Source organism: Plectropomus leopardus, chromosome 12, assembly GCF_008729295.1.
Source record: "Plectropomus leopardus isolate mb chromosome 12, YSFRI_Pleo_2.0, whole genome shotgun sequence".
NCBI lineage: Eukaryota > Metazoa > Chordata > Actinopteri > Perciformes > Serranidae > Plectropomus > Plectropomus leopardus.
Window position 1 is genome coordinate 4,815,649 of NC_056474.1, and position 13,241 is coordinate 4,828,889.

At 36.4% G+C, this 13,241-nt stretch overlaps 1 protein-coding gene across 1 annotated transcript in view; it reads right to left on the reverse strand.

The window, feature by feature from the left end:
* LOC121951540 (protein APCDD1-like) overlaps nt 1-13,241 on the reverse strand; it is a 29,079-nt gene that overhangs the window by 15,216 nt on the left and 622 nt on the right. Inside the window, exon 2 of the mRNA XM_042497905.1 lies at nt 3,163-3,349. Within this exon, the coding sequence (XP_042353839.1) occupies nt 3,163-3,349 (187 nt within the window). The remainder of the gene's footprint in view (nt 1-3,162; nt 3,350-13,241) is intronic.

Here is a 13,241-nt window from a genome sequence, read left to right on the forward strand (position 1 = left end):
GACCAAAAAAGTGTAGGCTAAAACTTCCTCTTATTATATCTACCCTTTTTACTGAACATACTCCCATTAGTAACTCATTTACTAATTGAGTTATACAAAAAAATAGAGAATTATCTATGGAAATACATGAAAAATAAACAATATTTCCAAAACATGTCATACAAAATTATACCCCAGATGACAGGTGGTGGGGAGCAGGAGTTAGTGTGCAACTATTCTGGCAGAAATTAAATTTATCTTAACAAAATGAAAAAAAAAATATGAAAATGCCAGCAATGTAGTAGAGGAAGGGCTAGTAAGATAATAGTAAATCTCTGATTTTGGGTGCTGACTTATCTTTCTCCTTAACAATGTCAAAAAAAAGTAAACATTTAATGCACTTTTATTATAAAATGTTAAAGTGAGTTTACTTGGTAATTCAGAAGCCAGCAAGCAATTGATTTAAAACTCTGTTGTATTTCTGGAAACTTACAGCTAGCCTATGCCCTATGGAGACACTTTAATTTGCACAATGGCCAGATACACTTTTGTTTATCCTGTTTTTTTTTTTTTTTTTAATTATTCCACCCTGCCCGCCCAACAGATCCTTAGTTAGAGTTGTGTAGCCGAGGCCTCCAAAATTAGCACATGTGGGGTTTGTATGCTACCTGCTAACACAAGTAACTATCGGGTTAGCATGCTAACGACCTAACGTAAGTAACTGTGACACTACTACATATGCTAGCGGGTTAGCATGCTAACCCCAAAATTACTTGTTAGCGGGTTGGCATGGCAACCTCACAATCCCTTATGTTAGCGGATTAGTTTGCTAATACTACATTTACTTATGTTAGCTGGTTGGCATGCTAATGCCACAAGTTCTCATGTTAAAGGGTTAGCATGCTAACAAGCTGTCATGTCATGGGCTAACTCCATAACACGAGGATTTATGGGGTTAGCATGCCAATCGGCTAAAACACGTAATGATGGGGTTAGCATGCTAACATACTAGCATATATAATAGCGGACTTAGCATGCTAAGCCAACAATTATTTGTGTAACAAGGTAAGCATGCTAACCACATAATTACTCAAGTATTTAAAACATTCATGTGTCTTTGCAGTTACTCGTGTTAGCTAGTTAGCATCTTCGCTGTAATACATCCATGGTTAGCACGGTAACCCACTGATATACAGACATGTTTGGGTTAGCATGCTAACCACTGATGTATTATAGTGAAGATGCTAACCCGCTAACATGAGTAAATAACTGTGGGGTTAGCACGCTTACCGGGTTACATAAGTAATTGTTGGGTTATCATGTTCAGGTCGTTTCACCATGTGCAGTATCATTACTCACATTCTTAATGAAAAAACAACTCGATTCTTTTACTAAAACATTCATTTATTGGTTATTAGCAACATTGGTTGACAAAATGTGTGATTGTTACCTTCCGGTCCTGGATTCAAACTGACAAACAGGAAACGGGAGTTTCCAATAGGTTTTTATAGCGGAGGGGAGTCAGACTGTACCATGTTGAGGGGGGTGTTTCACTGTTTAACAATATAGTCTATTTAAAGTTTCCACATAAAAAAATCTAAAATATTTTTTTTGTAGGTATGGGCAATTAGAATACTGATTCAAAAATTGTTTTGTGGTTTGTAAGCAGAAATGCTATTTTATTAGTTTAAGATGACTATTGACTAACTTTGTTTGTAGGAGGAGCTTCCTGTTTAAAATTAGAGGTAAAAGCTCCTAAAGGGGAGTTCATGACTTTAAGTGAATACTATTTTTATTTTGTTAGAAATAGTGTGCTCTAAACACAGCTCCTAAACTCAGAAATTATTAAATTAGGCAACATTTCAGCACTCCCAGTCCTCTGGTCTAAAAGTCAATTTTTATATATTTTTTAAAGGGTTTTTGGTTAAAAGCGTGAAATAAGGTCTGTGGTTTGCAAAAGCTGAAGAGACTTTCATAACATGAAATACATCGGTAAATACTAGGACTGGGGCAATAAATTAAAAAAAAAACAAAAAAAAAAACAACTAATGCAGCATATTATTGTAATTCTTTTTGTGTGGCAATATTGTATTAATACTAAAAATAAATAATTATTAGTAGTGGTGCAAATGCAGATTAAACGTTTGGTCATCTACTAAAATAATTAAATGTATTGCCTTTTCAGTTCACAAGATAGCAACATGTTGCTGCAATTAAATGAAGTGATATTAACAGACTGAAAACTTCATTTTATTAGATAAAAAACAATGTTGACCAAGTTTTCCCTAAATATGCATATGAAATAGGGTAATAAATCACAACATATGTCTTCACAATACTTCGGATATCACAAAGCTTTTAAAATTGCAACAATATTTTATTAATATTGTATCTTTGTATCAATTTTTGCGTCTTGTTTTTTTACTATATATATTATATATACTATTTATTTATATACCAGATCTTTTTGTTTGCTTATCTAGTGCGCACCTTGCTGCTGTAACAATGCAAATCTCCCCATTGTGGGATTAATTTACGGCCTTAACAAAACTAACAAAATGCTCAACAAGGACCGTAGCATATGAAGGACGCCAGTTAGTTGAATACCGAATTAAGACAAGACTTTATTCAATACTGGTAAATTAACTGGTTTAAACCCCCTTCGTGATGGCTCTCTGAAAATGAAGAAGAAACAAATGATAAACAATCAACAGAACAAATCAAGAGCGATGGGGCTGCCGGCCAAAAGGAACAAAAAGGTGGAAAGCCGCTGAGCCAGCCCACAGAGGGCCCGTCAGACTCAGCGTCTTTCCCTAACTTCCTAAAAGAACAGAAACGAAGACCCTAACTTAAAAACAACGACCGAAAACTGAACTGCCGGAAACCCACAACCCAAAAAACAAAGAAGTGGTTTCATTTGTGAAGATTATCTTGCTGAACAAAATGTCCAAGTATCGTTTGTTTACCACAGAGCTGATATATTATGCAATGATCCAAAATCTAAAGTAAAAGTCCCAAAGGCTTTTTGACGAAGGACGATGCCAACGTCCAAGTCCGCCTACAGAAAAGCATCATCCCTGGGCACTCTGTGGGGATTAGCCTTATTGGATTTTGTACATCAAAACTTCCTGTCCTCCCATAAATAAAAATACGAGCACAGAAAACATAGTTGTGGTCATTTACCTGGTGGACACCCAGTGACCCTCCACGTTGGGAGGCATCTGCACGGTGATTCGGGCTCCATTGTGAAGGTGCTTCAACATGTGCTGACACTGGGAGTCTTTGAGCGTCCGGCCGAAGGTTTTCTCCAGAGAGAGACGGCTGGACCGACTGTCCGAGTAGTGAAGAGAGGAGCCACCTTCAGCCCAGCCTGCAGGAAAACAAAGACATCTAAAGGTTTTAGCTCAGCAGAGGGGGCAATATGGAGAAAATCAGTATCATGGTATGTTTTTTGCCAATACCTCAATATCCAAAATTGTGGTAATATCTCTCTTTTTAACATGTAGCTCTCTGTTGCTTGATTTTATTTATCGGCCTTTAAAGAAAAAAGTTATTTAGATATAAATCTCAGGTATTAAGTTAATTCTAGTTGGGTTTTTTTTTTTTAACTTATTAAGTTATTTAGTACACTCACTTTATCATAAGCTGCTGGAGCTCAGACACATTTTTTGTTGTTTTCATGTATCAACATGTACAGAAATGATAATAAAATGGACCTTGATTGTAGGTTTCCTTTCACAAAATATCTAAGCAAGTATATTTCTAATAACTGATCATCAATAATGTGGATATAATGACTAAGTGGGTAGAGTGTCGGGCTGCAGCTTATGATTCATTTTCCATTAATTTGTTTATTATTTTCCTGATTAATCGATTAGTTGTTTGGTTATTTTTAAAAAGTGAGAAAATGGTTTTGACCGCAACCCCAAGATATTCAGTTTACAGCCACAGAGGAGTAAAGAAAATAGAGAAATTTTTACATTTAAAAAGCTGGATTCTGAGAATTTTTCACCTTAAACCAAATGATCAATTGTCAAAATAGCTGACAATTAATTCTATAGTTGACAACTACTCATTAAATCATTGCAGCCATAGTAAATGCAAATAACAAAACAATCTCTTAAGTACAGAAATCACTCACTGTCCAGTAATGCAGCCTTTAAAACCAGTAAAAGACACTTACAATATTACAACATCCAAAATCTAAGACTGTATATAGTCTCATATCAAAATGATAATATAATATTGATATATTTGCCCTAATTTCACCTTTATACAGTATATTTATTTGCTCTCCTTTTAGGGATGATATAATTTTTTTGTGTGTGTCTAAAAATGTTAAATTTGGAGGCTAATAAAAGTAAATTGTGAATTATTTTATGCTACACACACAAAAAAACCCAACAAATTTGAACACAAATTTGTGCCACTCAGCGATGTTTTAACCTCACTGAGGGTTGAAATGTTGACTAAACCTTTCAAGAATGACTTAAGTTTGTCAGATCTTGTTTCCTTTTAGATCTTTACATCCTAATAAAAACAAAGCTGCTCTTAAGGCAACTGATAAGGTCGATTACAGAGATAGAAATGATCTCGGTAGTTTAAAGTTTTATGTTTTTACTTTGCTTATTCAATCACTCGAGCCTCTTTGAAGCGTTTAGAGGGCTTTCTGCAGTCATTTTAACTCATGTCATCACCCGGGGATTACAGGGCTTTATCGGTGACCTGCAGCACCTGCCATGAGTGGAGTCTTTATGGGTTAATATTAGCTGAACATGTGATGAAAAGGCAAAACTTCAATGTGCGAGTTAAAGAGCCGATGCCACCACGGCAGATCTGAAACAAACACTAAACTCTGAAATCAAATCACAAGTGCAGAAGTGAAGTTTGAAAAGTTCCCACCCTGTCAGCGTACCCTCGATGCACCACATGAAATAACAATACCTTCAACAATGGGCTGAGCTTTAGGGGATAAAATATCGGAAATGAAAGCATTTTCAAAGCCTGCAGCCAAAGAAAAGCCTCAAAGCTCACATTCCAGCCAGGATTTATTCCATGTAATACTCTAATATCACCAAAATCTACCTTGAAATATGAAGACTTTGCCTTAAATTCTTTCTATTTGGACCCGACTTGCCTGGCAATATCATTTAACGCCTAGGAATGCAGCTGCGGTCGCCTCTGCGCTTTTAATTTGAGACCAATAACACAGTGGGAAGAACAAAAAACATCTGATTAAAAGCTCCACGAAGAACAAAGCTCCATCCAGTTGTTTTACACCCACCGAGGCGGCTCCATCGTGAGTTAGCCGATGCTTGTGTGCAAATCACCACATCACAGCGCTGCTCCAGTGGAAACACTGGACAGTGGGGAGACTTGATCTCCCAACTCAGCTGGTGGCATTAGTAACGCTGCTGGCAGGAGCTGTGTTAAAAATCAAAGAAAGGGCTTCACAGTTTGCTGAGTGTGTGTGTGTGTGTGTGTGTGTGTGTGTGTGTGTGTGTGTGTGTGCGTGCGTGCACGTGTGTTTGCATGAAGCCTTTTCTTTTTGCACCTGCATGCAGTGGAGCAGAGGAAAGACCCACCGAGGCTGCAAACAGCTTGTTTTCACAATGAGGAGCAGTTACTGTGTGTGTGTGTGTGTGTGTGTGTGTGTGTGTGTGTGTGTGTGTGAGTGAGTGAGTTTATAAGGAAACCTGGTGAGATGTGTAATGCAAACACACTTTTAATCTCACTGAGGTTTCCGCTCCTCAGATTTAATAGCAGGTGAACTTCAGGGTAGGAAATGCACACTGTGAACGAGGAATAGATACACAAAAATACTCGAGCTGTAAACTTCTGGTTGGTTGATCAACACACTCGTCCGATCAATCAGAATTTGGTCAGTTGCTGGTGTTACTTTAATAAAGTCTTGTTTGTCCACCAAAGCATGTCTTTCCCAGCTGAAAAATGACAGTTGTTGTTATTCAGCACCTGTACTTGTTCTCTGTGACAGTTGGTCTCTGCTGTATTTGTCGTTCACCCAAAATGAAACATTTAACTCTCATTTTAATCAGAAACACCATAAATAATCACAGAAGACACATAGTGTCAGATTTATTACTATGAGTTAGAGATGCACGATAATAGTGGCCCGTTATCGGTATGGGAAGATAACAGCTTTCAAATGAAATATCGACATCAACCCGAAATGAACATCTCTGCCGATATGACAGATTGACAAGATGACACTTTAATTATGGGACTTTAATTAGTTGAAATAGGTCAAAATTTGCCCCTGTTAAGGCTTGCATTAGAGAGAACATCATCCAAGCTTGTTAACGTGAGATGGATTTCCGATACGATATGATACGATATATTTTATCATCCCTGTAGCTGAAACTGTCTTGGACTCACTGCTGCACAGATAATGCCTCCACACTTACAATAAAAACAATAATCACACCATTACATTAAAAACACTAAACAAAAACAATATCAGATGTACCACTGCACACAATCCCACTCACACCTAACACAAAACTGTGCACACATTGCACACAACAACTTTCACACTCACTCAGCAATAAAAACAGCATAAGAGTATATAACACACAATTCCTCAGGCAGCAAAGTTTAAAAGTTTAACTGAAGTTTGCAGAAGAGGACTCGACATCGTCTGCCAGAAGGCAAGAGCTCATACTCTGAGTATGAAGGCTTCACTTCATTTCTCCGTTTGTTTAAAATTTGTTATAAACAACAGAAAGTGAACATGATAGTGGTTACTTGTTTGAATTGGTTTCAATTACTGGAGGTAATCTAATCAGCTCTATGACAAAACAGTAATCAGCAATTTCATGCAACTTCATTTCATCCAACTTCATATTTCAACTACAGTGCATGAAATTTAAAGTAGCAGAAAATGCAAACATTCAAGTAAAGTGCCACTTACTCAAAATTTTATTTGAATGAATGTACTTTGTTACACTCCGTCACTGTATGTTGCTTATTCATAACTCGGAGCCGCGTGTTCCAGTGTTGTGACTATTCAGAAGATAATAGTTTTGTCATATTTCTTTTTATTAGAGTTTATCAGATTCCCTTCAGTCACAGAAATTAATCTAAACAAGTAACCGCTATCATGTCCTTTGAGATGTAAATAACAAAACGTTTTCATTTTCATTAAAATTGGTTCAGAATTAAGCAAGTTAAAGTCGATTTTGTGGTTAAATCTGCATCTCTGAAATTCACATGAATTTGTTTATTAGCGGTTTCTGACCTCCTCGATATGGCGCCTGCGCAGATGCATCGCAGAGAGCTTAGAGCAGCGACCAACGAGGTATTTACGTTTCTTTATTCATGCATTTAACCTGAGGCAGCGTGGTCTGAGAGTCCATTATATACTGTACATTACAACATGTGGACGGAGAATTCTTTTCACTATTGGTTTGTTCCATCCCGCCATTTCTTAAATGTCTTCGTCATCTCTCATGGTCGCTTGAACTACAACACACTGCCCCCACGATCTCAGGTGGTACTGCTCGAATTCATCCGTATCCGTAAGATTTCAGAAAATGTGCTCAAATATGTATAAAACATATCTAACAATGAGCATTATAAATTAGCCCTTATATCCTTCAACAAAATATGAATAATGTCAATAAAAGATGCAAATCTGATCACTTTATATGACGTTTAAGGTGATTTTTGACAAACAGGATTTTTCGGTCTTGATTCCAAGCAACTGAAAAAAAATTGCCCTGGGATGACAAAATTTACCCAGCTCTGCAGCACAAAATATGCGAATACAGTATCAAAACACAGAAAGATGCTTTTGATATGATGGTGACATTCTGCTGCAGCTTTCTAGGGATTCTGGGTAATGTATGCTCATATCAACAGAGACGCTGAATGAATATCTCGCTCCACTATCTTCAATATCTTTTTACTTTCCTTCCCAGCCTCCAAAAAACAAACAAAAAACAAAAAAACAGACTTTCCATTAGCTAAAAAGACGTGCAATTTTGCAGAGAAAAACTGATTTATACTCTAATCTGTGAATTACTTGTGCAGCAGCGACGGACCTGATCCAGAGTCAGCTGCGTCAGACTTATTTGGGTTAATTTGTGGCTTTGTGAAAATATCATAATTATAATGAAACACAATTTTTTTAGAGTAATTTTGAACGCAGTTACAAATCTATTTCAGAAAAAAGTTTTATTACATCAAAGCCAAACAAGGACTCAAAATGGAAAACAGGCTTACGGGGGAAACAAATGAGGAAATGATTAAAAAGAGGTTATGTGTAGGCTGTTTGTAAAATTACTTTTTAAGAGGAAGCGTCACACAGCTCCCTCTATTCTCATTTAATGAGTGTTGAATGTGTGATTGGTGGGAGTTTGTTCCAATAGCTTTCTTTAAAAAAAAAAGAAGAAAAAAAACCACATTAAGGCACTAATCAGACTGGCTGGACTCGAACGCTCTCTGGTCCCTCGCTGCTGCTGCTTTCCCAAACTGCTGCTCTCTATCTAAATCAAAGCGCCCACAAAACTCCCAGAGCCCCAAACCACAGAGAACATTTCCAGTTGGCCTGATCCCACCAGTGAGGTAACAGCACTGGGACCCCTGACAAGCGGAGAGACTCCACATCGTTTATGGGAAGAGAAAAAATCCAGAAGTGCCAGAGCGGAGAGCAGACAAAGGACTGTTCTTTGTGTTATCTTAGCATTTGGCAGCCACCATGTCGGACTTGAAGGGGATGGAGAGTTAAACATAACATTTACGGATTTTACATTTTTAGTCACTAAATACAATGGGAACGCTTTGATGGCTAAGCAAATTTGATTTAATTATTTCAAAAACATGGAAAAAAGCCAACGAGCAACAATAGAAGAGTTGATCCAAAAAATAGCAACAAATGAGTAAAAAAGAAAAAAAAATACAAGAAAATTACCTGAAAATATAAAAAAAAAGGGAAAAAAACACGTAAATAACCTGGAAAACCTGCTTTAATAATCATTACTATTATGTAACAGAATTTTAAATATGTTATTATAGTTTTCCCCAAGCTTCTATTTTTTCCCTATACATTTTCACAAGCATTTTAAAAAATAATTGTCAAAATCTATTTATTTATTGCATTTTGTGCAACATTTCTAACCTTACATTTCTCGCCTTTTTTTCCATGTTTTTGAGACATTGCACCAATTTGTTCAGGGTTCAAAAGTTTAAATACTTAAAAGTCATCTGAGAACTGTACAGGAAAAGTGTAACTCCAGAGTTAAAGAAGGTACTGGTGCTTCAATACTCAAATTTTAGAAGATTTTCTACTCCTGTACTTTTTTAAATCCAGTATGCATTTATCTGACAGCTGTAGGTTTGTTTATGCAGATCAGAATTTTACATTCAGCCTGAAGTAAAGTCATTAAGGATTATTTTTGTTGGTAAAGCGAGTGTCTGAAGCCATGCTAGAGGCTCATTTAGACTGTTTACTTAAGACTGCACACTAAAGATGAATCATGACAGCTTCCCAAAAGTGAAGCCAAAACATCTTCATCGCCCCCAGTGGCTGGCTGCAGTACAGCTCATAAATCGCACCCCCTTCATTATAGCTATAGGACACGTGCCAGACTTTGGCTTCATTTTTGTACATTAGAATAATTTGAGACGCTTGGTTGATCTTTATGTAGAGTCTATGACAGCACGATTCTTCTGAGTTAAAAACTAACATCAGAGTGCTAATATGCAATAGTCGAAAAAGAAAGCGTAGATATGAGACTTATGAAAATGAACTGATACAACATTAACAAAACTTTCGTACAGTTTCCGTTCGTAAACATGTAGTAGTAGTACTGACTATAGTTGAGATGTTTGTTTTGACTATTTAATAATAAAAGTTCTTACATTGTCGGCTAAAACATTTCAGTTTGACACGCTCCTGACCAGAATGAAAATTTGTCTATTTATTGTTTTATCCACAGACATTAGCCCATTATGATGACTGTTTTTAATTTACCTCAGATTGGTTAAATGTTCTGCTGTTTGACAAAAGATTAACATTCTGACAATAATTTAAAAAGTTTAAACCACAATTAACTTTACAATTTGATCAGCAGAAAAAAAAAATCAGCCTTAAAACTTGAAAGAAAACATGATTTGACTTTTATTGTGTGATAACTATTGATATTGACTAACGTGAAACAACTTATCATGAGGCATATCGCCCAGTTTTAAGCAAACATGAATAAAAAAAGTCATTTAATTTGCTCCATCTGTTGATGAAGGTCATGTGATGTGACTGAAAATCTGAGTAAATGGACCAAAGGGAGAGAATTTGTCTGAATGAAGAATATTCTCCTGCTGTCATGCTGATATTCTCAAAAAAAAAAAAGAATTTGACGTTTTCCTCCTCCACTGAATGAATCACCACTGAAACGCTGCTGCTGCAGAAGTGGGACACGCTGCTGCGTGACGATTAGCTTCATTTGTTTCCCCCGTCTGTCTTTCCTCTATCTTTCCCCCGTTGGTTTATTTGAATCCGTGACCGCCCTCTCTTCCTGCTGCTGCAGTTTGTCCTCATTTGTCAAACTTATCTTGACATGATTTCTAAGAATGTTTCCCTTGATATGAAATTATTTTGCTTTTTTTTGACAGATGCTGCTGCAGCTATTTTACTTTTTGGGGGGGACAGATGTCACTGCAGCTATTCTTGGATTTGTTTGTTGTCTTATGCTGCTTTGAAAACTCACACATCACAGTGTTGATTGCTGGACAGCTGAATAATGGTGGTAAATGTCATTCAGCCTCACAAAACCCAAAACTGCAGCAGTGTTTCTAACAGAGCACGACTGATGCATCACCGATATTCTCTTATGTCAGCATATGAGAATTTCTTTTGCTGCAATGCTTCTATATTCTCATTTTTTGTTTTGTGTCTTATCTCACTAAAACAATCCTTTTTGAAATGTCTAGGGCTGCACCAATTTTTGAGCTGAAAATCGATATCGGCTGATATTGTGTCATCAGCCGATAAGTACATAAGATGACACTGATCAATGGCAGTGAATTTTGCGCATGCTAAAAGCAAAGCTGAAGACTCACGGACACAAACTCATATAAATGAGGAGGTAGAGGAAGAATCGATGACTGTTCGACAATGTGTGTGACGAGATGACTAACAGCAGCCGGCGTCTCAGGAACAACGGAAAGTGTGTTTGGGACGAATCTTCTCTGCGAAACGGACGCAGTAAACTATCGCCGCTTTTGTTCCCGTGATAATTCTTGTGAAAAACTAATCTGTATCTAAATCAACAGGAGGAGAGACAGTTAATGTTAGCTGTTAGCAGCCGGTGGCAGCAGCTAACAGCTGATGGAGGTTACATTGAGTTCCATTATGATGCGTTCAAACTCTATTTAGCAAAAATGAGTGTTGGGGGAGGTCCAATTATAATGTTCTCATGATGTGTTTAATGTAATCTTGTAAAATGCAGTTTTTGGCATGAAATTTGAATCAAAACAGTTGTCTGAAGGAAAATTTGGTTAATGTTTTACAGCAATATCAACTAGTTATTAGAAAGAATTATGATATATTGAAAATATCTTTGAAGCATATATATAAGCATATATATATATATATAATCAAGATTGAAGTTATATTAAAAGTTGGTTTCATAAACTTCAATGAATTAATTTGTGCTCATCCAAAGGTAGTGTAATAAAGGGCTGAATTACTTTAAATCAGTTCAGTTGTTGTTATAATAGTGTAGATTTCTTATTTTCCCTGTCACAAAAGGGAGAATAAATAGCAGCAAAACAAAATAAACAACAATATAGAAACATCTGTTTCAGCCCAGAACTTTAAAATCAGTGAAATCCTAAAAAAAAACATTAATTAATTATATTTAGAGTTTTGTTAGCAAGATGTATGCAACATAAACACATATAACATAGCTGCGTTTACATGTATGTATATACAGTATGCATGTAACTGACAAATGGAGTTCATAAATGCTTTATGAGGTGCATTTTATGCATTTTGACACTTTTTTAAAGTCTCTCCTCGGCTTTGTCCCCATGCTCTTTCCTACTTTTCTATCTATCAGTTCTTAACCCAGTAACTCCCACTCAGAAACGCTCAGATGAGACCATCACTCCCACTCAGAGTCTCAAGTATCTGCAACAACAAGGGATCACACTTGATCTAGTCTCTAACTAAACTTAATATAAGTTTAAAATATTTCCCCTATTTGCATTTATGGACATTAAAATGACGTTTATTCACAATGATTAATTAATTCAGTTTCCAGTAGTGAAGCTTACTTTTTAAATTCAACATGATCTTTGTCAGGTTTAATCATTCAACTCTCAAATATTATTCCTTGGTACATATAAAGCTCTTTTGGGACCAAATTCAAATATGAATTTTCAGTGTTTGTTTAAAAAAAAAAAAAAAAAAAAGATTTATAATTTAACCCTCAAATACCAATATCAGTTCTAATCTCAGAGACTGAATATCAATAAAATTCTAGTTTGTGAATGTGATAAAAGTGATTAAATTGTGTTTTTCGCTGTAATCGTTGAAATGGTTTAGCACTGTTTCTACTTTATGACTAAAATTTCAGAGATTTACACATATATTCAATTCAACATCAAGATGAATGTAAAAAAATAGTGGGAAAAGCTATTAGTTGAGCAAATAGTCATCATCTTAAATTTAGAAAATTTCTGAATATTTACCGACGTAATCAAACTTAAGGACCAGTGTGAGGCCCAACAGACGCCTCATATCAGTAAAAAGATGAAGCACTGATCAGACTTTTTAATTTTTGCTCTTTGACTGCAAAGTTTGACTCTCCGAGTTTTTCGCAGTAAATTTACAGCGCACAATAATCTAGGCTGACAGTGCATTTTCATTGCCACTACAAAAGGCTGCAATAACACACCACTTAATTGAACCTTAGATTCACTCAAACACACTTAAGGATGAGTGGACTCCGAAATATCCTTTTATCTCTACCCAGTCATTTGAAGTTGCAGCCAAATGTTGCCTTCCACTGTCACTGCCAGCAGATGGATTGGGTCAACTGCAGTCCCATAATCCTCTGCTGCTCAGACAGGGTTTTCATCAGGAATGGATGTTTTAAGTGGCTCTTAACTCCCTGCGCTTTCATCTGCACTGCAGCCCCAGGGAAGCTTTTTATTGCCTTTTAGCCTTCAAACATGTTCATCACTGTGGCATACGGGATAACTTAGCCAGAAAATTATTAGACCTGTTGGACACAAAC